The 26,585-nt window shown below is 43.4% G+C and overlaps 1 protein-coding gene across 1 annotated transcript in view; it reads right to left on the bottom strand.

Moving 5' to 3' along the window:
- Nucleotides 1-26,585, bottom strand: part of ZPLD1 (zona pellucida like domain containing 1) — a 296,759-nt gene that overhangs the window by 24,838 nt on the left and 245,336 nt on the right. Inside the window, exon 10 of the mRNA XM_063957147.1 lies at nucleotides 6,337-6,366. Within this exon, the coding sequence (XP_063813217.1) occupies nucleotides 6,337-6,366 (30 nt within the window). The remainder of the gene's footprint in view (nucleotides 1-6,336; nucleotides 6,367-26,585) is intronic.

Raw genomic sequence — 26,585 nt, 5'->3', positions numbered from 1 at the left:
GAAAGTTATAGCTTCAGCAAAGGTCCCGGGAGAAGTTTCGATAATTATCGACTCAGAGAGGGAGGCTGATGGCCCGGTCCCAGAGAGGGAGGCTGACGGCCCGGTCCCAGAGAGGGAGGCTGACGGCCCAGTCCCAGAGAGGGAGGCTGACGGCCCGGTCCCAGAGAGGGAGGCTGACGGCCCGGTCCCAGAGAGGGAGGCTGACGGCCCGGTCCCAGTAAAAGAATCCGAGGTGCTGCCCCCAGCGGGGTTCCCGAAGGCCACTGCCCCAGAGGGGGTTCTGAGGGCCACTGCCCCGGGTGGGGTTCAGAAAGTCACTACCCCGGGTGGGGTTCCGAGGGCCACTGCCCCGGGTGGGGTTCAGAAAGTCACTGCCCCGGGTGGGGTTCAGAAAGTCACTACCCCGGGTGGGGTTCCGAGGGCCACTGCACCAGGTGGGGTTCCGAGGGTCACTGCCCCAGGTGGGGTTCAGAAAGTCACTGCCCCAGGTGGGGTTCAGAAAGTCTCAGCCTCGAGTAAGGTCAGTAGTGACCAGGTCCTAGCAAAGCACTCTAGTCAGTCAGATGGGAAGGAAGCAGATCCTGACTCTGTTGATATCTCAACATCTATAATCTTTGATGGGGACTTAGTCCAATTTCTGGCGCTTTACAAACACTATTACATCATTATGTTGTCTAGACCATTTCTGGGCATCACTTCAGAGAACCTTGTGCTCTATCTGATATATTCCATTAGAGGGGAGCCTTTTGAGTGGGCATCCAATTAAATGAAAACTGAAGATCCCATTCTTCAGGATCCCCCAGCATTCAGTGATGCAGTTATTAAAAGATATGGTTCCAAAGAAATTGGTTCAGGTTCCTCTAGGTCACCCGTCTTATCTGCTAAGAATTCACCGTATACTGTAAACTCGGCACAAGAGTCTCAGCCCGTTGTTTTGACTGCAGGATGTACTTTTCTGTCTTCTTCTAGTAGTAGTACTTTGCCTGAAAGTTCAGCTCCCAAGGTTAAGAAACCAATCTCTGATTTGAACCCAGCCTTGCTGGGAGGTACCATCAGTTCAGACAATGTTTGGGGAATTACCTTGGTCAGACCTCCAAAACTTTGTAAAAATAATAATAAGAAAAATAAATAATAATTGACTCTTGCCTTGATATATATATATATATATAAAAAAAATATTTTTTTTTCCTTGTCTTGTGTCCAGTGGCCACCGTCAAGGGGGGGGGGCACTGTTACAAGATGTTGCCACAGCTTGTTTCTGTTTTCTTGCATGTTAGACCAGTGTGTCGGGTTTTTTTTTTGTATCCCTTGTTTTGGATAGTCTGAATTTTGGGGTCCGTTGACCCCTACTCAAGGGGGGGAGGGGACTGTTATGAGCCACGGCTGTGGCTCATTCCTGTTTTGCATTTTGGTTATGTATTTTATGTTTATAGTTGTCTTGCAGGCCAGGATTTCCCGTTGCTCTGGTTTAAGAAGACTCTTGTTTGCTGCCGGTGGTGAGTCTGTGTAATTGCAGCTTGTTCCCATGTGTTCAGCCTCACCTGTCTGTTAATTGCACCTCTCAGTTGTGCAGCAGGGCAACTGCACAACATAATTAATTAGGACTCTCTGTTATATTCTGGCTCAGTGCAATACACAGACGCTGGTGATAGTTCCAGAGTTCTTGAGTTCTGAGCTAGTCCCTGCCAGTTCCTGAGCTCCTGTCTAGCAGTGTCTGTCTAGCTGCTTCCAGTGTCGGTTCCAGTGTCGGTTCCAGTGTCGGTTCCAGTGTCTGATCCCGTGTCCTGCCGTGAAGCGTTCCTGTCCAGAAGTCCTGTGGCTTTGTCTGTGCCTGGTCGAGTATCTGGCTTCTTGGTGTCCACCGGTCTGTCGTTTGGGATTCTGCCTGTCTTCCGGTTCTGAGAGTCTGTGTCGGCTACATTGGGGGTTCCTGTCCATTTGCCAGTATTTGTACCGGTTCCATGAGTAGCGGCTTTGCCGCGTCCGTCGGCCTAGGCCGCAGTATTCTTTGGTTATATTTGTTACTGGTGTTTTGCAGAGGGTTCTGCTTATGCTGTCACCGCCGGTACACAACAGTATTGTGTCGGCGTGTGGACAGCATTTCCTTTGTTGTTCTTTTCCTTTGGCGGCGTGCCACACATATATTCAGTTTTAGGGTTGTTAGTAGCCCCTAGCCTTCTGTTTACTTTAGTTAGAGGTCCCCTTGTTATTATCCTGTCTCGGTTCATGACTTGTCTCACTCTAAGACTTGGGGGCATCGGAGTTGGGCAGACCTAATCCGCCCTTCAAACGCGGCTGCCGTGGGCCCATGAAACCATAGTCACTCAGGTGTGAACTGACCACACGGGTGAAACAATGGAGGTAGGCTGTTAGGGGCTATTTCCATGCCACACCTTATTTCAGCGTCACGTTCTGGTGCTCTGTACTCACTACGCAACATCTCCCTTGTTCTGAGCACCAGGAACGTAACATTACTGTGTCCCTGGTACTAAACTGTAGAGGGACATTAAGAAAGTGTCCTCAGTGTCCTCAAAAATGTGGTTGTACCCACTGTTCACTTAACCACAGACATGTGGACAAGTGGAGTAGGGCAAACTAAGGACTACATGACTATGAAAGCCCACTGTGTAGATGTATTGCCTTCCACAGTAACAACAGCAGCAGCACCAGTAGCAGCATCTCACAAAGGCCAACTCGTTCCTAGGCAGGCTAAGCTGTGTATCACCAGTTTCCGTAAGAGGCAAACTGCTGACAACCTCTTATGGAAACTGAGGGTCATCATCCCACAATGGCTTACCCCATTTAGACTCTCCTGGGGATTTGTGATATCTGACAATGCCACCAATTTTGTGCGTGCATTACATGTGGGCAAATTCCAGCACATCCCATGCTATGCGCATACCATTAATTTGGTGGTGCTGATGTTTTTTGAAAAATGACAGGGGCATGCAGGAGATGCTGTCAGTGGCTCGAAATATTGCGGGGCACTTTTGACATTCAGCGACTGCGTGTCGAAGACTGAAGAACCAGCAAACACTCCGAACCTGCCCTGCCATCACATGAAGCAAGAGGTGGTAATGAGGTGGAATTCAACACTCTATGGGGGTAATTCAGACCTGATCGTAGCAGCAAATTTGTTAGCCGTTGGGCAAAACCATGTGCACTGCAGGTGTGGCAGATAAAACACTTGCAGAGAGAGTTAGATTTCTGTGGGCTATTTTGTTTCTGTGCAGGGTAAATACTGTCTGCTTTACTTTTACACTGCAATTTAGATTTCAGTTTAAAAACAGCCCACCAAAATCTAACTCTCTCTACACATGTTATATCTGTCCCCCCTGCAGTGCACATGGTTTTGCCCAACTGCTAACAAATTTGCTGCTATGATCAAGTCTGAATTACCCCCTATATGCTTCAGAGGATGGAGGAGCAGCAAAAGGCCATTCAAGCCTATTGTCACGTCTAGCAAAGTTTGGGGATCCGGCAGCTGAGACTTGCCCAAGGAGGTAGCAGGCTGGGGAAGAACAAAATGAGGGGGTTGGATATAGTTCCTTTGCATGGGATACGGAGCAATGAAGGATTTAGGCAGAGTTTGAGAGTCAATGGAAAGTATTTATTATGTACAGAGCAGAGGTAGAAAACAGGTTGATGAACGGTGACTTGAGAACGTGGTCGTAGACAAAGAACTGTGGAACTGTGAGTGAGAGTAAAACGAGGCTGAAGACAAGAACCGTGGACTGTGACTTATAAGATGAAACTGCGGTAGAGGAGAACTGTGGACGGTAGTTTGGGTCGTGACTGGAGACTGAGAACTGTAGACTGTGGCTTGAAAGATGAAGCTGGAGATAACGAGCTGAGGACTGTGAATGGTGGTTCGAGGACTTGGCTGGAAGCAAGAATCTGCGGACTGTGGCTTGGAGGCAAGAGACCCGGGGTCGTCCGTGCCCAAAGGGTCTTACTGAACCGGGTTTTCCAAGAGCATCTCCACGGGCAGCAGCAGGCGAGGAATGGGAAAACTGCAGCAGCAACTGAGAACTGGCAAAGCAGGGTTAGAAATACCAGAATACAGCAGGAATCCTGGGAGCACAGGCTAAAGCACCTACAACAGGGTTGTAACTTGAAGCACTGGCGTCCCTGTCCTAAACCAGCCCCCTTTTATAGGAAGAAGTCTCCCTGGATTGGCTGGTAAACTAGGAACAGGAATTATGTCAGAAACTTGGTCTCCAACATTTCTGACAACATGCTGCTCACTGCCCCTGGTCTCCTAGGCAACGGTTTAGCAAGAGCGAGCCACTGCAGCGGCGTCCCGCCGCCACGAGCGGACCCCCTCAACGCCATTACCACTGCCTGTACCCTTGAACCCAGCACCGCAGCCCTCCACCGCCGCTGCCCAGCCGCCCGTGAAGCCCGCCCCACGGCCCCAGCATTCCGGTAAGACCCCGGACGCTGACACCTATACAGTATATCCACCTATGATATAGATAAAGGAGGGGGAATGCACCTCACTCAAGCGCAGTGGGGAATTATTTCTGTGTTGTGCAAGGTTCTCCAACCCTTCGAACTTGCCACACATAAAGTCAGTTCAGACACTGCCAGCTTGAGTCAGGTCATTCCTCTTATCAGGCTTTTATAGAAGCAGCTGGAGAAATTGAAATAGGAGCGGAGATGGACTGATTTCGCTAAGTATGTGGGATTTGTGGATAGAGCCCTTCATTCACTTTGCCAGGATTCAAGGGTGGTTAATCTGTTGAAATCAGAGCACTACATTTTGGCCACCGTGCTCAATCCTAGGTTTAAAGACCTGCTGGTAAGAAAATTGTCAACTCAAGCGGAACGTGACCGGTCAAAAGCTCCTCCTTCATTTTCTCCCACAACTAGGGCTGTGAGGAAAAGAATAAAATTTCCTAGCCCACCCACTGGTAGTGATGCAGGGCAGTCAGGAGCAAGTGTTGTCATCTGGTCCAGACTGAAGAAGCTGCCAACTATTACTGACATGTCTACTGTCACTGCATATGATGCTGTCGCCATTGAAAGAGTGGTGGAGGAATATATCGGTGGCAGTCAGTCCGTATGTATACTGGCAGGAAAAAGAGGCAATTTGGAGGCCCTTGCACAAACAGGCTTTATTTTACCTAAGTTGCGCCCCTCTCCAGTGTGTACCCCAAAAGAGTGTTTAGTGCAGCCGGTATCATTGTCAGCGATCGGCATAGGAGGTTACTTCCACAAAATGTGGAGAAGATGATGTTCATCAAAATTAATTATAAATGCCTCCAGGAAGACCTTTACCAGCAATTGCCTCCAGAAAGTACATAGGGACCTGTGATGGTGGATTCCAGTGGGGACAAATTAATACTCTGTAAGGATGAGGATGTAAACACTAAAAGGGGTGAGGAATTGGAGGATGAGGACGACATCTTGCCTCTGTAGAGTCAGTTTATGCAAGGAGAGATTAATTGCTTCTTTTTTGGTGGGGGTTCAAACGAACCAATAATTTCAGCCACAGTCGCTGAAATGAATGGTTTGTTAAAGTGTGCATGTCCTGTTTATACAACATAAGGGTGGATGGGAGACATACCCAAGGACAATTCCATCTTGCACCTATTTTTTCTTTGCTCTTTGGGGCCTAGTTTTTAAAACTGCCATCCTGTCTGCCACGTCCGTGCCACTCCTAGATGGGCCAAGTGTTTGTGCCGCCCACTTGTGTCACTTAGCTTAGTCATCTAGCTACCGCTTTTGGCTTAAAAACAATATTTTGAGGTGTTCAGAATAGACTGGAAATTAATGTTATTGAGGTTAATAATACTGTAGGATCAAAAATACCCCAAAATTCTGTGATTTTAGCTTTTTTATGTTTTTTTTTAAATATCTAGATCCAAAACCAAAGCCCAAAAGGGTGGTTTTGGCAAAACCAATCCAGATCCAAAACACAAACGGAGATCCTGATCCAGATCCAAAACCAAAACACAAAAAGTGTCCACCACACATCTCTAGTTAGGAATGCAATTATTAATGGTTAAATGGAGCAGACTGTAGGAAGTAAGGAAATTATTCTGATGTTCAGCCTCTCTTATTTTACAGACACCAAAGTTCATTCACTTATTCAGCCTATGCGAGAGTGCTTCAGCTAATCTATTTACCAGTACATACCTTTGGAGTGATGTAATAAGCCAGAAGTCCCACCGCATTTATCGTATTTGTTAATGATTGTTAATAATGCCCTATTCCTGGAACTACTGTAGTCTTGAAAATGCTGAAAACACTGTATAGTCAACTGTCTAGGAATTTTTTTTAGTAAAAAAAATTATTATAATGAAATCAAATGAAATAAAATCAACTTACCAAGCTGAGAGTTGTTTGTTGGTGTTTCATCTACAAGAGAATATAAAAAAATAGATTAAGTTAGCGTATTTCAATGAATATTTATGACAACTAACTGTGCTAGATTTAGGGGCCTAATAATCAATTAAGTGATAACGGTTCTGAAACCTGACATTCCTGTTTGTGGTGAGATAGGAAAGAGTTTCTGGGCTACTTATCAAAGATTTATTTTGCTGGACAGCAGCCCTAATATAAGGCTGTCCCAGCAAAGATATTGGCAGTGAAGTGAAATGACAGCTATCACTATTACTTCTTGATTTAAGAAAAAACGATTGCTAAACAGACCACTATATGTTTCATCTGAAAATGCACCTGTCACTGTAAACTCAAAAGAATGGATTGTTTTCAGATACAATAATTTATAACAAAACTATTCATGTGCAGTAACTGTACCAACCAACCGGCACCTTATATCATGGTCGCTATTAGGGATGAGCAGGTTCGGTTCTCTGAGAACCAAACCCTACCGGACTTCATGCTCAGAGCCCAATTCCGAGTCAGGCTCAGGTTTTCCCGCCTGACTCGGAAACCCGAACGAGGTAAAACACAATCATCCCGCTGTCGGATTCTTGCGGGATTTGGATTCCATATAAGGAGCCGTGCGTCGCGGCCATTTTCACTCCAGTATCGGAGAGTGTAGTGAGAGGACATGTCTCTGTCCTCAGTGTCTGTGTGGGGGCAGGAAAGTGGAGTGGTGAGTGCTGTCTTGTGCTGCTCAGTCCAGTCCAATGTAGTCAGTGTCTTATGCTGCATCAGTCCAGCCAGTCATAGTGTTGGTGTCCTCTGCTGCTATATGTCCCCAGTGCTGCTGGCTGTTGTATAAGTCACTTGCATATTTGCTGTGTTGTCTTGCATCAGACCAAGGGTAGTGTCTTGCGCAGCATAAGTCCAGTGACCAGTCACAGTGGTGGTGTCCTCTACTGCCATATATCCAGTGTAGCTGTATTAGTCCCTTTCAGTGGTGCTGTGCTGATCTGCATTAGACCAGGGGAAGTGTCTTGTGCAGCATCAGTCCAGTGACCAGTCACAGTGGTGGTGTCCTCTGCTGCCATATATCCAGTGTTACTGGCATATAATTCCCATGATACTGTCATATAATTCCAGTGATATTGCCGTATAATTTCTGTGATACTGGCGTGTAATTCCTGTGATATTGCCATATAATTCCTGTGATATTGCCATACAATTCTCTGAATACTGGTGTATAATTCCTATGATATTGCCATATAATTACCGTGATACTGGCGTATAATTCCTGTGACATTGCCGTATAATTCCTGTGATGTTGCCATATAATTCTCGGAATACTGGCGTATAATTCCCATGATACTGGCATATAATTCCTGTGATATTTCCATAAAATTCCTGTGATACTGCCTTATAATTCCATATAAATCCATATAATTCTGTATAAATCCAGTCCAATGGTGCTGCCATATAAATTCAGTGGTGCTGTCCTGTGCTGTATATTATTTACTCCAAATAAAGGGGTTATTAATATTTAATCCAAATCATTTTTACAGGGTTTGCCCTGTGAGGTGTAGGGGTACGCTCTCTTGTGCCGCATATTGTGTTATATAACTCCAGAAAAATAATGGAGAACAAACATTTGGAGGATAAAATAGGGAAATATCAAGAACCACTTCCTCCTAGTGCTGAAGCTGCTGCCACTAGCCATGACATAGATGATGAAATGCCATCAACATCATCTGCCAAGGCCGATGCCCATTGTGATAGTAGAGGACATGTAAAATCCAAAAAGCCAAAGTTCAGTAAAAAGACCCAAAATAAGAAATTTAAATGGTCTGAGGAGAAACGTAAACTTGCCAATATGCCATCTACAACACGGAGTGGCAAGGAACGGCTGAGGCCCTGGCCTATGTTCATGACTAGTGGTTCAGCTTCACATGACGATGGAAGCCCTCATAACTTAGGCCTTGAAACTTATGTTGGTGTTAGATGTGCATCCGGTATCCACCATTAGTGCAGTGGGATTTAGACAATTAATGGAGGTATTGTGTTCCCGGTACTAAATCCCATCTATATTCCACTTCCCTAGGCAGGCGATACCGAGATTTTGTCATTTAATTCCAGTGATTTGGACATATAATTATTAATTCCAGTGATTTTGCCAATCAATTCCAGTGATTTGTCCGTATAATTACAGTGATTTTGCCAAATACTTCCAGTGATTTGGACATATAATTATTAATTACAGTGATTTTGCCAATTAATTTCAGTGATTTGGACATATACTTATTAATTACAGTGATTTTGCCAATTAATTCCAGTGATTTGGATGTACAATTATTAATTAGTGATTTTGTCAATTAATTCCAGTGATTTGGATGTATAATTACAGTGATTTTGCCTATTAATTACAGTGATTTGGACGTATAATTACAGTGATTTGAATGTATAATTCCAGTTGGAATTGTTTGTGTCACTTAGCTTAGTCATACAGCTACCTCATTGCACCTCTTCGACATCTTTGAATGAGGTGCTGTTTGGGGCCTAGTTTGTGAAAAGTGCCATCCCGTCTGACATTGCCGTATGAGTCCAGGGGTACTGCTGTATTAGTCCTGGGGTACTGCCGTATAAATCCACCAATTGCAGAATTTTTTAAAAAATGACAGAGGTGTGCTGGAGATGCTGTCAGTGGACCGAATAATTGCGGCCCACTCTCGACATTCAGCCACTGTGTGACACTACTAGATGGGCCAGGTGGTTGTGTCGTTTAGCTTAGTCATACAGCCACCTCGGTGCACCTTTTTTTCTTCTTTGCATTATGTGCTGTTTGGGGCCTTTTATTGAGATCTGCCCTCCTGTCTGCCACTGCAGTGCCACTCCTAGATGGGCCAATTGTTTGTGTCACCTGGCTCAGTCATACAGCTACCTCATTGCACCTCTTCAACATCTTTGCATGATGTGCTGTTTGGGGCCTAGTTTTTGAAAAGTGCCATCCTGTCTGACACTGCAGTGCCACTCCTAGATGGACCAGGTGTTTGTGCCGCACACTTGTGTCGCTTGGCTTAGTCATACAGCAGCCTCGGTGCACCTCTTTTTCTTCTTTGCATCATGTGCTGTATGGAGACTAGTTTTTGAATAGTGCCATCTTGTCTGCAACTGCAGTGCCACTCCTAGATGGGCCATGTGTTTGTGCCGCACACTTGTGTCGCTTAGCTTGGTCATACAGCCACCTCGGTGCAACTTTTAGGCTTAAAACAATATTGTGAGGTGTGAGGTGTTCAGAATAGACTGGAAATGAGTGGAAATTAATGTTATTGAGGTTAATAATACCGTAGGAGCAAAATTACCCGCCAATACTGTGATTTTAGCTGTTTTTATGTTTTTTTCAAAAATCATCCAGATCCAAAACCAAAACACGAAAGGGTCGTTTTGGCTAAACCAAGCCAAAACCAAAACACGAAAGTGGAATTAGAACCAAAACCAAAGCACGAAACACGAAAAATGCCAGCCGCACATCTTTAGTTGCTATAGTATTTGGCACATTTGAAATGTGCCCTTCTACATTGTAAATAAAACTCATTGTCATCTTAATGTTTTAAAGACATTTCTGTAAATGTAATAAGTGTTAATTTGAGAATCATAGGCCTACTTTAATGTTGAAGGCACGTATAATAAATACGATCGTATTATTCAACAAATGTTACATATATTATGATTAGTCTCAGAAATTTCACGCACATTTCGGTCTTGGGATTCTGCAGCAGGAAAGATTACTGAAGTCAGGGTCACTATCTCAGCTGTTATTTTGAAGCTACCAAATTCGAGTACACTCTCTATTTATGCAATTATGGCATAAGTGCCTGATCCCTGGGGGTCATTCCGAGTTGTTCGCTCGTTGACGATTTTCGCAACGGAGTGATTAAGGCAAAAATGCGCATGCGCATGGTACGCAGTGCGCATGCGCTAAGTATTTTAGCACAAAACTTAGTAGATTTACCCACGTCCGAACGAAGAATTTTCATCGTTGAAGTGATCGGAGTGTGATTGACAGGACGTGGGTGTTTCTGGGCGGAAACTGACCGTTTTCTGGGAGTGTGCGGAAAAACGCAGGCGTGCCAGGATAAAACGTGGGAGTGTCTGGAGAAACGGGGGAGTGGCTGGCCGAATGCAGGGCGTGTTTGTGACGTCAAACCAGGAACGAAACGTGCTGAGCTGATCGCAGTGTAGGAGTAAGTCTCGAGCTACTCAGAAACTGCTAAGAATTTTCTATTCGCAATTCTGCTAATCTTTCGTTCGCTATTCTGCTAAGCTAAGATACACTCCCAGAGGACGGCGGCCTTGCGTGTGCAATGCTGCTAAAATCTGCTAGCGTGCGAACAACTCGGAATGACCCGCCTATCTCTAAGATTCTTCTAGTTTGCAATGGACAATTGTCACCAGGGTCAATCTTCTGAGTTGTAAAACAAAAACAAAACAAGGATATTGCAGAAAGATTACTGATTTTTATGTTGTACCTTAAAATCTCCTTCACATACTTTATACTTAAAGCTGGCCATACAAATCATGTTTAGCAAGGAACATACACATAGGGGTCATTCCGAGTCGATCGCTAGCTGCCGTTGTTTGCAGCGCAGCAATCAGGCTAAAAATCTGCATTTCTGCACATGCGTATGCACTGCAATTTGCACAATCGACGTACAGGAACAAAGGCTTTTGTGGTTTTGCACAGGTTCTAGCGACGTTTTGATTCGCACTGGCGGCCGCAAGAAGATTGACAGGAAAGGGGCGTTTCTGGGTGTCAACTGACCGTTTTCAGGGAGTGCTTAGAAAAATGCAGGTGTACCAGGGAAAACGCAGGCATGGCTGGGTGAATGCTGGGCAGGTGTGTGACGTCAAAAGCCAACCCTTCAACGTTAGAATCAATGCACACAAAGAATAAGTTCAGGGTTGGTCTTGTTTTGCACAAAATGTTTTTGCAGGTGCTCTGCTGCACAAGCGTTTGCACTTCTGCAAAGCAAAAATACACTCCCCGGTGGGCGGCAACAATGCGTTTGCATGGCTGCTAAAAACTGCTAGCGAGCGATCAACTCAGAATGACCCCCATTATGCCTAGTAGTGCCCACACACATTATGTATAGCTGTGCCCATACACATTATACCCAAAAGTTCCCACTGTAGTACCGATCTCTCAACTTTTGCTGTTGAGGAAAAAGGACAACATGCGCTCCACAACTAACCATTGGAGCTGTGTCAAGTGCGTACAGTATGAGAGATGGACTGCTCCCAGACAGCCGGGAGGTAAGTACTGTATATTATGCCAGGAAGTGCCCAGGGCCATCTTAACATATGGTCACACTGGTAAACTTCCCACAGCCCCATGATTCTGGAAGTCTTGGAGCTGGGGTGGGCTGTGCTTGGGGGGCATCGGACTCCTGGTGTGGTGCCTCAGCAGCTTCTTGGAAGGCAGGTAGAGAAGGCTGCCCAGTCACTGTTATTGTGAATTGCACACAGTATTCTCTAAAGTACCTTCCTCCTAGACAACAGCCAGACAGTGAATGACTGTCATCATGCTAATTGTTGAATAAAATGAAAAATTACAGTTATTTAAATTACCTGTATCTTTACCCCTACAATAAACAGTATACTCCTGGGGTGTTCATTTGCCTTAATGTACTATAACATATTTTATGTATGCTGTGTGTTTATGTCTATGGGTACAAGAAGACTTTAACAGAATTTATCAGAAGCTAAACAAAATGAATAGCAGTGCATCCCTTGGGCCTATGGATTTATTCAGCTTATTTCTTCAGGGCATAACAAATTGTCCATGAGATTCTTCTTGCTGAAATGAATGCACCAATTAACGATTAATGTGGCTATGCACTTTCTCGATTCACGCACAATCAAATTGGGGAAAAAAAAAAAAAAAAAAAGGTCTTTAATTTTGGCTGTTAATAGCTCCATTAATTATGGGGAAAAATGGGTAAATCAGCTTATACCCTAAAAACTACAAATAAATAATGGCTAACAGTATAAATGTGTATTACTGAGAAAAAGCAAAACAGTTTAGGCTGTTAAAATGTTTCAAAAGGCAAAGTTTTCCATTTTTTAACTACAGTAAGAAAAAAAACAGTGTTAAATCATATTGAAAATGAATGGGGCTAAATTTCTGTGCTAATTACGCACCAATAACTGTGCACCCAGCCACGTTAACTCAAAAATAGGGTTAATGTGGCTGATTGGATTGGCCCCTTCTTACAGTATTTGAAACATTATTTACAGTACACTTATGGAAACTGACTATTTATGGGATAAGGGGGTCACAGTTAAGTTGCATGGACTTTCATAAAAAAGGTAGATGAAAGTACATTTACAGAGGAAAAGGTCCTAACAGAACACCTAAAACTGAAATAAATCAATGGGGCCACATGGGATACAGCCAAGCATACTAAAAGAGCTTAAAGATGTACTGGTAGCACCATTAACGGAATAATTCAACTAGTCACTAGCTACAGGTGGATAAAGGAATGGAAAAGAGTGAATGTAGTACCATTGCACAAAAGTGGAAGTAATGAAGAAGCAAATAACTACAGACTAGTATGCCTTACATCAGTAGTAGCGAAAGTAATGGAAACACTATTAAAAAAACAGTTGCGGAATATCTTAAACCAAACAATTTACAAGATCCTAAACAGCATGTATTTACTGAGAGATCATGCCAAACAAATCTTATTGATTTTATGACTCTATGACTAAAATAATAGATCAAGGAGGGGCCATAGATGCAGCAAATCTAGACTTTAGTAAGGCATTAGACACAGTTCCACATCGCAAACTGCTAAATAAACACAAAAGGTGTGGGACTGGATTAAAAAACAGTTAAATGGATAAGACCTGATTTCAGAATAGGAAAAAGACAGATGTAGTAAATGGAGTGAATTATATGGCGTTAAATGGACAATAACATGGATGCAGAATAGTAAACCGACATTTGTAGTAAATGGAGTGCATTATATGGAGGAAAATATTAACATTGGATTACCCCAAGGATCTGTATTGGACCAGTGCTCTTTAATATCTTTAATGGTGACATTGCAAACAGTATTGAAGGGAAAGTATGCCTTTTTGCAGATGACACAAATATATGCAACAGGTTAGACACAACAAATGACTGATGATCTAGGTAGACTTGAGGAATGGTCGAAATTGTGGTAATTATAGTTTAATGCTAAAAAATGCAAAATCGTGCACTTGGGTTTCAAAAACCCACAGGCTAAATGTAGTGTCAATGGTACTATAATGGAAACTACTACTACTAAGGAGGAAAGTGATTTAGGAGTCATTATTTCAGTTGACTTAAATGCAGGGAAGCAATACAACAAAGCAATGAGAAAGGCAAGTCAGATGCTTCGTTGCATAGGGAGAGGAATCAGAAGTGGAACAAGAGAAGTAATAATGCCACTATATAGGTCATTGGTACAGCCTCATCTAGAATACTGTGTTCAACTCTGGAGGCCACATCTCCAGAAGGTTATAATACATTAGAGAGTGTACAAAGAAGGGCAACTAAACTAGTGCATGGCCTACATTACAAAACTTACCCAGAGAGACTAAAAGATCTCAATATGTATAGTTTGGAGCAGAGAAGAAAAAGGGGGGACATGATAGAGACTTTCAAACATACTGTACCAAGCGTTTTAACAAGATACAGGAGGAAAAAATTCTTCAAAGGAAGAGAAGTATTACAACAAGAGGACATGCACTGAAACTGGTGTGAGGCAGGTTCAGGGGAAATGTAAAATAACTTCACAGAAAGGATAGAGGATAAGTCCTATAGCCTCCTGTTATAGGTGGTAGAGACTAAGGAGGTCATTCAGAGGTGATCGCTCGCTAGCAGTTTTTAGCAGACATGCAAACGCTATGCCGCCTCCCACTGGGGGTGTATTTTAGCTTAGCAAAAGTGCGAACGAAAGGATCACAGAGCGGCTACAAAATAAATTTGTGCAGTTTCAGAGTAGCTTCAAACTTACTCAGCGCTTGCGATCAATTCAGACTGTTCAGTTCCATATTTGACGTCACAAACATGCCCTGCATTCTCCCAGCCACGCCTGCGTTTTTCCTGGCACGCCTGCATTTTTCTGAACACTCCCTGAAAACGGTCAGTTGACACCCAGAAACGCCCACTTCATGTCAATCACTCTGCGGCGGACATTGCGCATGAAAAGCCTCGCTAGATCTTGTGTAAAACTACATCTGCTCTTGTAAAAGTACGTCACGCGTGTGCATTGCACCGCATACGCATGCGCAGAAGTGCCACTTTTTCACTTAATTGCTGCGCTGCGAACATTTTTATCTAGCGATCAACTCGGAATGACCCCCTAAGTCAGTAGAGCAATTTAAACATACTTGGAATAGGCATATGAATATCTTTACAAAGAACTATGGATCAAATAGGGTTGGGGTTATCTAAAGGACAATTAAAAGGGACAGACTAGATGGGCCAAATTCAATGTTTCTATGTTACTACCAGAAATGTATGCTGTGTGTCATAATTTCTCAGAATGTACTTTATGTGTGATCACCTCCTTTCCCTAAATCTCTTGCTCTTTACAGGTGTAGCCACTCTCGTCTTAGTTGCGATGCATGCGCACATGCATACACAGGGCCTAATTCTGCATGGGTTGTAGATGTGCAAAAAATCACACACCTACAACCCATTACTCTAACATGCGGGGGGAGGGGGCGCCCAGCAAAGGGCAAGTCCGCCCCGCATGCCAGGTCCTGTCCCCCCCTGCAAACATGCAAGCGCATCGCAGGACAACGATACTCTGGCATGTTTAGGGTTGCCTCCTGCCTATGCAGCCTAGCTGTGAAGGCAGTCGGCGGGCAGCCATCTTTTGTGGATGCATGTGACATAATGCAGCTGCCAAGGCATGCCCCACAAACATTCCAGACACACCTCCATTGTCCGGAACATACCTCCTAAACGATGCATCGATGCCCACATGCGCAGAAGTAAGGAAATCAGCAAAACTTCTGCGGATGATGCTGAATCAGCCCCACATTACAGCAAAGATGAGAGTGGCCATATCTGTACCACCATTATACCATCTTATATTTCTGTTCCTTCTCTGTGTAGCCACCTCCTCTAATTTTGGGAACTTTGCTTGTTTCTAATTTAATTTACGAAAAATCTTATTTTCATTGAATGTACTTCTTGTTTCACTTACATCCTGCATCATATGTTCCCATAGCCTTAAGATGCAAACTTAGTTTCATTAGCAATGTCTCTTTTCCTGGTGATGTTGTGCTAAAAAGAGCTCTACAATACAAAATCCCTCCAAATGTGAAGTGAGGAGTGCTATTCGATTTTTGAATGCGCAGAAAGTTAGACCTGTCAAAATGTATTGTCAATTAAAGCAGGTGTATGGAGAAAGTGGTGTGAAATGAACAATAATGAACAAACAAACATGGATGACCAAGATCAACCAGGACGCCCAGCACATGGGTGGGACGTTTCTGATCATCCATCCTATAGTCCAGACCTTACTGTAAGCGATTTTCACCTTTTCACTAAGGAGTTCCTACTGGTAAAACATTTTGGAAGTGATGAGTTGAAGTTTGCAGTCAACAAATGGTTCAATGGATTGGAGGCAGCCAAGTACAACAATATGATTTTAATGCTCATGGACAGATATGATATACATATGTCTAAATGAAGGAGGTGATTATGTGGAGAAATAGAAAAAGGTGCTCTGTGTTTTAAAAAAAAGAAGTTTTCTTTTTTTTAATAGCCAAATGGTTGTTAATTTCTGGGTTACACTCATATCTTATTGTTTAGTTCGTACTGCAGCCTACAGTATCGTACTTTATAAATACTTAATAATAGTTTTACATGTGCTGAAGTAATTGCATGCAAGTAACCTCCATTATTTGAATGTACTGCAGCAGAAATTACAGAAAGGTCACTGTTCTGTTGCTTTAGGGAGCAATGCTTTGTACCAATCGCCTGCCCTTTTCACAAATGGAACATTGTAATAATGATTAATCTGCTTTCAAAAGATCTGCAAAGAAACTAAACAAAAGCACTTCTGAAAGGAAAAATGGACATATATGGCGCTGACAATTGTCTATCCTTTTTTTTTTACTTTTGCTGTATACTTTCTTAAGTATTTAAAAAAAAGTATAATCAAGTGTATTTTAATGATTTTCAGATGAATAGACAAACTTAAAATAGCAACACAAGAACTACATTAAGAACATTAAAAAGACAAATAACATATGCATTTCCAATGACAGAGCATAAAACAGAGCTATTTGTATAATTGTATACAGTAAATTACAGAGTATTGAGTCACCTCGAGATAAGTGAAATGACAGACCCTTTAAAAAATAAAGTCAGTGTCAAAAACATGAACAAGGGGGCGTGGCTTGGGGACGGATAGAGAAAGACATACTTTGGGGAAGCTCCTGCTAAAAGCTTTTATTTTTGGCCAACGGAGCCACTTTTAGATAGCCCAGCAGCGCTCTCCCCCCTCTACATTCCTCTACCCTCAGCGTGTGGTCGGTTCGCGGAGCCGGCGAGCAGTCTCTCTGCTCGTGCAAGTTGCGGCCTACTACCTACAGGAAGCCGGGACCTCGGGTGATGGTGGAGCCCAGGCGGAAGTTCACCACGACGCGACGCTGAGACCTTCCTGCGCCCGCCGGACGGAGACCAGGGACCTGCCTAACCCACGGAGCGGCTGATCGGGGACCCGGGAGCCGGAGCTGATAAGCGGCTTGTGCTCTGTGACCACTGCCGAAGCCGAAATACAGTGTGTGTCTCGGGCCGCGGCGCCCGTGGACGCGCGCTCCCCCGCGGTGAGAGACACATCAGGATCACTGCACAACAGACCCTGTGCCTGACGGACCGGCTTGCCCCCGGAGCACCCTCACTGCACGGAGCGGCGGCTGGGGGGGCTGGAGGCTGCACGGCACCTGGTGCAGCTGAACACAAGGCACATTGCTGGACGACCCCTGACATCTCCCCTGCAGAAAAGGCTCGTTTTGTGGGCAGTGGAGCACTGTGGAGCTGAATTTGGCCAAGGAGGGGGTTCCCCTGAGATATTGCTGCAGACCTTACGGATGAGACTTCCCTCACCCCCCCTGCCCCTTCTGCCTATATGACCTACCTCCCGACCCCCACCTGACATCATCTGTGACTCACAAGCTGATTACACAGAACAGGGAGAAATTGAGAACGCACAATACCTGAATTTACACTGCCGCAGTGCCCGCTGCATTTCAAATTACGCAGAGTTCTATTCGCCAAGCACTTTCTGTCTCTATATTCACACCCATTTCAACTGTCGGTGCTCGGGTGGCGGCGGGTCCAGACCGGAAATCCCCTCTCATTGCAGCTCTGTAATCCGCCATCCCGTTCTCTCTGTGTCCCTTATTATGGACAAATTCATGTCTAAAACACTACGTAATCCACGGGGCGCCCAGACGGGTAAAGGCAAAAATCGTGAAAGCTCCGTTAACAGTGCTCCTGTCTCCCCAACCTATAGCCAGGGCTGTAGCCCTAGGGGAAATCCACAACCCACACCAACTATGGAACCATCTAAATCCTTCTCCACAAATGAGATCACAAATATACTCTCATCTCTACTGGATCAAAAGCTGGCGCCCTTGAAGGACTCTTTAGACTCGGCACTCACGCAACTTACGGCGCATGACCAGCGTATATCCGAGGCTGAACAGAGAATTTCTGATCTAGAAGACGACATATCTACAGCCAGGACATCCCGGGCGGAGCATGACAAGCTACTGGTGTCCCTGCAAGACAAACTAGAAGATTTGGAAAATCGGAATAGAAGAAATAATATACGTCTTGTGGGTCTACCAGAATCTGTGAAAACATCCGACCTTATGAAACTGGTCTCCCAATGGTTGCCAAGAGAACTGGGTTGCGTCTCGAACACAAATTCCGTTTTGGTCAAACGTGTCCATCGGATTGGTCCTGATCGTCAGCCCAGTAGAGATAGACCCAGACCGGTCATCATGAGAATTCTTAATTACGCCGATAAAGTTCGTATGATGGAAGCCTATCGGAAATGTCCTGATCTTCGGTACCAAGAATCCAAGATATTACTGTTTCAGGACTTTTCCTATCTAGTTGCTGCAAAACGACGCGAGTTTTCACCTATTTGCAAACGTCTCTTTGACCTTGGTCATCGCTTTGCATTGCTATATCCGGCTAAGCTGAGAATCACCCATGCTGGTAAATCCTACCTCTTTGAAACTCCACAGGAGGCAAGGAACTTTGTGAACTCGTTGGACACGACACTACTTTCTGGTGTGGATGACGCTGATTGACTCTTCTCTTCTATTCTTTTCCAGTTGGTTAATTATGACCTATGACTTGTCCGTTCGGGACACAGATGAATAATACCTTGCGGTGTAGTATATTGATTTCCCTCTATTGCAGCACTGTGATGAAAGTTTATAGTTGCAGCTGGAACTTAATATCAGTTGCTTTGCACTACCTTTGTATTTGTTGTAATCTTGTGCCCTCCCCTCTATGTCTCCTTTCTTATCTGCTACCTTCTCTTCTCTTTTACTTCTGGCTACTTTCTCTCCCCCTCTCCCACTTATGTCATCTTTTGTTATACTATTCTAGATTATGGTGCCTTCGGATTCTCTGTTTGAGGATATCCTCCTCCTATGTGTTAATGCTTTCCTTTTGGATGCTAACAATATTACAAAGGGCACTCACATGGGTTCTTAAAATGTTGAAATTGTTTTGCAACTTGGTTTATAACTTGATTGTTACACACACACATTCTTGCGGACTGTGATAGGAATGTACTTATTTCTTTGTCTTAGTTGTTTTACATCTTTGATCCGCTACGACCCGCTCGCTGGGACGGGTTGGGATCTACCATTACGACATACTGTACTCAGATATTGGCCTAGGGTTGGAATCGGCTAAATGCCACTAACACGTGACTCTGTCTCTTCCACGATAACACAATCACGATTTAGATTGGTTTCTTGGAATGTTGAGGGACTCAATACCCCTATTAAGCGGAAAAAGGTCCTTGCCTACTTAAAACGGCTAAAACCAGATATAGTGTTATTACAGGAGACTCATTGGAAGATTACGGACCCCAATGTACTAAGGGATACGTGGGTGGGAGACTATAAGACAGCCTCTTTCACCTCTAAACGCAGAGGCGTCCTGACCATTTTCAATAAATCACTTCCTGTTACTATTTTGGATAATTTAACTGATCTAGAGGGTAGATATCTCTTTTTGAAAATAAAAATTTTAAATACACTATATACGGTGGCCAATATCTATGCCCCCAATGGCCCTAACGCATCCTTCTTCTCTGATATATACACAAAACTTCAGGGTTGGGCGGAGGGTGAAATTATTATGGGTGGAGACTTTAATTGTGTGCAGTCAATTAATCTAGACAGGACAACAATGCCTGGTACGTCTACGGTAGTCAGCCCACCTTCACTAACACTACTTACCTCATCCTTACGACTCTCTGACCCATGGAGACTAAACAACCCTGACGCTCGTGAATACACCTTCTACTCTCATCCGCATCACTCCTCCTCTAGATTAGATTTCTGGCTGGTTACCGACTCCCTTTTACACTACATTGTGGACACTAAAATAGAACCCATCTCACTCTCAGATCACGCACCAATTTGGATCTCGGTTGTCCTAGACACCCCTTTGCCTAGATCCTATAACTGGCGTTTCCCTGCTTATTTGGAGCATTCCCCGGATTTCAAACAATTTCTTACCCAAGCCTTCCTTAATTATGTAAATGATAATGAAGTTCATGTGAATGACATCAATTTGTTTTGGTCGGCTTCTAAACCAGTGGTCCGAGGACAGATCTTGGAATATGTTTCCAGAGACGTAGGCATTTGAACACCCAGTTGCACGATCTGAGCAAAACTTTGACGGCAGCATATGACGCTATGGTATTATCTGATTCCCCAGACAATAGATGGACTTATACTGACGCTAAACACCTTTATGATGCATTGTGCACTGAACGAGCTAGCTTTTCCTATGATGTCCAGAGAAACAAATTTTTCGTGGTGGTAACAAGGAAGGCAAATTGCTGGCTAACTTAGTGAGATCGTCAACGACCCCTTCTCGCATAACTTACTTACACACAGACTCAGCCACCCCGACTACAGACACACAGGCCATTTCCAACATCTTCTTACAATATTATAAAGATTTGTATACAGCACCTCTAGACAATCCCACTGAGGGTATGGTATTTTTGGAAAAGGCGGGCTTGCCCACGTTGACGGAGGGGGAACGGACGTCTTTGACGGACCCAGTAACAGAATTAGAATTATTACATTTGATCAAATCACTCCACAATGGGAAAACGCCAGGCCCAGATGGGTTTGGGGCGGAATACTATAAAATGCTTGCTCCTCAACTACTGCCTTATTTGTTGACATTGTTTAATTCATTATTACAAGGTTCACCTCCCCCTACGGGCTTCACCGCAGCCAGAATAGTGGTTTTTCCAAAGCCAGGTAAGGACCCTGCGTATGTTCAGTCTTACAGACCTATATCCCTTCTAAACCAAGATCTGAAAATATTTACCAAATTAATGGCCGCTCGCCTCCAATTAATATTGCAACGTATTTTGCATCCTGCCCAAACTGGGTTTGTAAGGACTAGATCATCAGTCCATAATGTCCGTACCCTGATCACGGCAATACATAGTGTAGAAGACATTGCCTCATCCAAGGCGCTAGTGGTCAGCTGTGACGCTGACAAAGCGTTTGACCGGGTAGCATGGGCACACTTATTTAGAATCCTCCATTTACAGCAATTTGGAGAGGAGTTTATTAAAGTCTTTCGTATGCTTTACACTGATCCACAGGCATACATCACTATTAATGGACTGAACACAAGCACTTTCTCTTTACATAGAGGCACATGCCAGGGATGCCCCCTCTCTCCCCTACTTTTTAATTTGGCCCTTGACCCACTAATATGCACCTGCATACAGGAAGTCACTTGGGAAGGGATAAAAATTGGCTCACAATCAGTGAAGGTGTCTGCTTTTGCTGACGATCTCTTACTATATTTTGATGACCCAGTAAAGGCGTTTCCCTCCTTGTTGACCATGCTCGATGATTTCCACATAATCTCGGGCTTTCTAATCAACTTAGATAAAACTGAGGCATTGACTTTGGGTCCTAGGGCTACACGAAATTGGGGGTCCGAATTTCCTTTCAAATGGGCCACAGGCTATATCACCTACTTAGGCTTACGTTTCTCACCCAAAACAGCTGATTTTTATGCGCTAAATTTATCACGCTCTATTTCTAAAATGATGGATGACTTTGCGCGTTGGCAAAGCCTACCTATTTCATATTTAGGTAGATGCCATTTATACAAAATGATTTCCTTCCCCCGCCTATTATACCCGATTCAGATGTTCCCACTTCTCCTGACTAAACGTGATATTCAAACAATTAACAAATCCCTTACTTCTTTTATATGGGAAAATAAGCACCCACGCATAGCTCTTTTTAAATTAAAACAACCGACTAAGTTAGGAGGAGTAAACTTAACATGCCCAGAAGACTACTCTTTGGCCGCTAATTATAGATATGCCATTGACTGGATTGGGGACTCTACTAACTATGTTAACACGTTATTAGAACAATCTATGATACCTTGCGGTAATTTGCCCTCCATACTACATATTTCTAATTCCCCAACATTGACATCTCTGCGCACAAACCCACTACTACTCTCTCCATGCAAAGCATGGACTTAACTACGAAAACGCTTGGGGCTTACCCTGACCTGCTCTTTATTCCAACCACTCTTACATAATCCAGATTTTCAAGGCGGGGAGACAGATGCAATCTTCAGGGATTGGAACTCTCACGGTTTACGCCTGGTGTATCAATTATTGAATGTCACCTGTACTGAAATACTCACCCTGTCTCAATTGAAACTCAAATTTCCAAACCTCCATATACCCCTCTTCGCATACTTCCAAGTCCGCAGTTTTCCATCGCGACTGATTACACGCCTAAAACCGGCAGATTACACTTTTCCCTTAGACGCTCAAATGCGCCTGACTCCTCACTCCCTGTATTCCACGTCTTTTATCTATTCATACACCAGATGCAAGATAGATCTGACACGCCAAACTACTGGTTTAGCTAGATGGGCGGATACTCTGCCGGGAATTGATCTGCAAACTGTAATACACTGGCACCTATTACTTAACAAGCACTTAGTGTCTTCATCCTATGCAGAAATGCATTTAAAAATTTTACATAGGGCATACTACACTCCTCGTATTAGATATCTCACGGGAATCTCTGACAACTCCCAATGTTTCAAATGCTCTTCACCGGATGCCGATATTATCCACTGCCTCTGGTCATGCCCTGTAATACAAATATTCTGGACAGAGGTCTGTAATTACATTACAGTGACTTTGAATATTCCTTTCACTGCCACTTTATCCTGGGCTTTCTGGAATAGATATGATTCTGATTGCTTCTCATTAACTCCAGGCAATAAATTATTATTAGCGCGAATTGCATCAGCTACGAAGAAGACCATACTCTCTCAGTGGATACATAAAACTCCTATACCCATGTCCCTGTTGCTCCCCAGATTGACATATCTTTACCAAATGGATTGGATTGAATGTTCTCTTAGAGCAGAATCCAACTCCTCTAAATTCTTTGCAATATGGTTGCCCTACATTGTAACCCTATCATTATCTGTCCGTGATAGTATACGCAAAGTGGTTAGACATACTACTTGGTATAATACCGAAATACTCACGAGAGGCTCACCCCCCTTTTAGCATTAACCTTAAACTTCCATATACTCATGACTTCCCTCTTTGGCTTATAGCTGCTCCAAAGAAGGGATCGATCCCCATCCACCGACTTGAGACCCTCCTCTTACTATGCTGACCTATGTGCTACGTGATGAACAAATGTCAAAAATTTCAAAATGTACATTCCTATATATCTTGATACTAACACTGTCCTTATGTTTTTGTTTTTTGTTTTTTCTAATTTTGTAAGTTTTACAACTATTGTGTTGATATGTGTGTTCTAACTTTCTTGCTTAATAAAAACATATTAAAAAAAAAAAACATGAACAAGGATGAGAAAGGTCTTCTGTATGCCAAAAAACTGAGAGAATAGCTCTAAGAAACAATGGAAGTAAAATAAGAGGATGTAGTTGGAATCCCTGTGGTCGGAATCCTAACGGTAAAAATACAGATGCCAGAATCCCGACTGCCAGAATGGCGTCAGCGCCACCACCGCTATTCCCATTCCTGGGTGTCCACGACACCCATGTAGTGGGAATAGAACCTGCGGCGAGCCACTGAGCCTGCAGTGTGGCGAGCGTAGCGAGCCCGCAATGTGCTTCATTCTGCTTGCCCCCCTGCCGGCATTATGGCATCCATATTTTGACCATCGAGATTCCGAACACCAGGATCACATGCCCAACCCAAAATAAGAAATATAGAAGCATAAATGGAGGCAGGTCGGGATCGGCCAGAGGCAAGAAGTTGACAGGACATTTATGCTTGGTATATATAAAGTACTCATGGGAAAGTCTGATATTAACCAGTATTACCCAGTACCACCCAGCCGCATGGGAGGGGAGATTGCTACCCGTCCATGTGCAGGCTATACAGACATGGGCAAAGTAAAGAGATTACTAACATATACTCTGACATTTCCACAAATTTCCTCAGAAGACAGTGCTAGTTATGGGCAGGAAGTTGACTTTGCGTCCTTCATGACATTACCTACTCATAAATATGTGTGGCCGTTAATAAGAGTATTAGGGTAGGAAATACTGTAACATCTCTGAATAAAGTGTGAGAGCCTCATTCCTATGTCACATAACTCCAGCCTCATCATATATGTTATTATATGTATTTTGGATTACTCAATAATTTAAGCATGACTCTTTAGTTAAGTCAACCTAGCAGCACCAATTCTTGTAAACTGAAATAGTAGCAAATGTTCATTCCTAATGTCTGTTATGTTTGCAAGAATGTTATACTGAATACCAGTATTTTTATGTTGTCAATTCCATAATCTGGTTAGATTCAGTGAAATGTAGAATTACACAGACTAATACCTGTACTTCTATTCAGCTCAGTCTGGTGAGCCTATGTTTTACATGATAGATTATTGCTTTTCCTTATTTAATTAATGTTCAACACTTGTAAACGCTGACAGGTGAAACAGTTGTGCTTATAAAATCTACATAAAAATACACGCATTGTTTCTCATTCCCTGTACATGTGCAAAACTCAATTTTTATGCTAATCAGGGTTTTGGCAATAAATCCGAAGCAGTTACATGTTTCCTATTTCCCTAGTCCAAATGGGCTTATAGTATTTGTGGAATCATTTAGCCTCAGAAAAGCTGCTTTAATTGCTAAGGATTGAGCATTTCCCTGCCAGTTCTATATGCACACCAATTGCTGGCATTGTGTTACTTTAGCTTTTACAGAACTGAATTAGCCTAAAAAACAAATACCACATAAATAGCTGGACAGACAGTGGGCACACCTACTGTAGAACTAGCAATAACATACACGGGCAGTATACTTTAATTAGGAGTACCTTTTGTGTTATCATTGTAGGTTTGATAGAAAATGAATTCCACTTCAGAACAAATAAATGTCAGGAATTTATCTTCTGGAGAAATGATAAGAGCACTTAATTTCATAAGTACTGCTTTGCTGTATTATTGATTAGTGGCTTTTAGTTGTATTGATTAAAAGATACTGATGGGTCTGAGGGATGCTATCCAAGTACTCCTGCCTAAGTGCAGCAAGGTGTTCTGTTCTGTCTTTCCTACAGTATTACTGTGTATGCTTTCAAACAAACATACAGTACTTTAAATGAACAGTTAAGATTGGAATTGAAGTTGATAATACGTATTTTTAGGAAACATAAGCTAGCAATGTAATGCTTTCTATCAAAGGGACTCTATAAAATAAACTATTGCTTTCTATTGAAAAAATAATGTTACAGATTACTAAAGTACTAAGAATGCCTTTTTTACAGGAAATGGTTTTTGCAACAGGAATTGGTAGAAGACATTAATGGGGGGAGGTAACCAGAGAATAAAGACATTTATTTCTGTTTTGTTTGATTTTTAAATAGTCAGGTAGGGGTTTCCTGAATTAACCCCTAGTGGAACCTACAATGGTCTGAAGAGGGAAACTGACTTAGGTCTAGCCACTGATCCTGATGCTGAGATGAATGTAAATCAGAATGTAAATACAGCAGCTGCTTCTACTTTATGTGCAAGGAAAAAAACGTGTCTCTTCCGTATGCAGCTATTATTACTATTACTAATATTTATTTACAAGGAAGCACAAAGGTACTGTACCAAACAGGGTAGACAAAGTAAAGTAATATGTAAATAATAACATATAGGTAGTGCTGCAAGTATGGTGGTACAGGCCGGTACTGCGTACAGTTAAGAAATTGGCAGCCAGTATGCAGTACTGCCAGCCCGACCATCTTTGCAGCAGTTGTGTCCGATGGGAGGAGAGCGCAGCGTGCACCTCTTCTACCCATAAGTCCGGTCTCCAGCGGCAGTGTGTATCTCAAATCAGGCACCAGTTCATTAGCCAATCAGAGTTTGGGGACCAGCAGCGGATCCTGATTGGCTGATGGACCATGAGCTTTAATTGGCTCAAGAACTGGTGCCTGATTTGAGATACCCGCTGCTACCAGAGACCGGACTTTGGGCAGGAGAGTCATGCGCCCCTCACACACACCAAGCAGCAGATCCCGTCGGGAGGCAGCAATGGTGAGCAGCCTTACTGGGTGCTTATATGTATCTGCCACTATGGGGGCAGTATGTGTATAAGGCACTGTGGGGGCATATGTGTATCTGGAACTGTGGGGGCATATGTGAATCTGGCACTATTGGGGGCATATGTGTTTCTGGCTTTACTGAGGGCATATGTGTATCTGGCACTATTGGGGGAATATGTGTGTCTGGCACTGCACTACTGGGGGCATATATGTATCTGGCACTGCACTATTGGAGGGGCATATGTATATCTGGCACTGCACTACCAGGGGAATATGTGTATCTGGCACTGTTGGGGGCATATGTGTATCTGGCACTGCACTACTGAGAGCATATATGTATCTGGCATTGCACTATTGGGTGGG

This window comes from Pseudophryne corroboree, chromosome 2 (genome assembly GCF_028390025.1).
Source record: "Pseudophryne corroboree isolate aPseCor3 chromosome 2, aPseCor3.hap2, whole genome shotgun sequence".
Taxonomy (NCBI): domain Eukaryota; kingdom Metazoa; phylum Chordata; class Amphibia; order Anura; family Myobatrachidae; genus Pseudophryne; species Pseudophryne corroboree.
The sequence above is the reverse complement of the archived record's forward strand: the minus strand, read 5'-3'. Positions and strand labels throughout refer to the sequence as shown.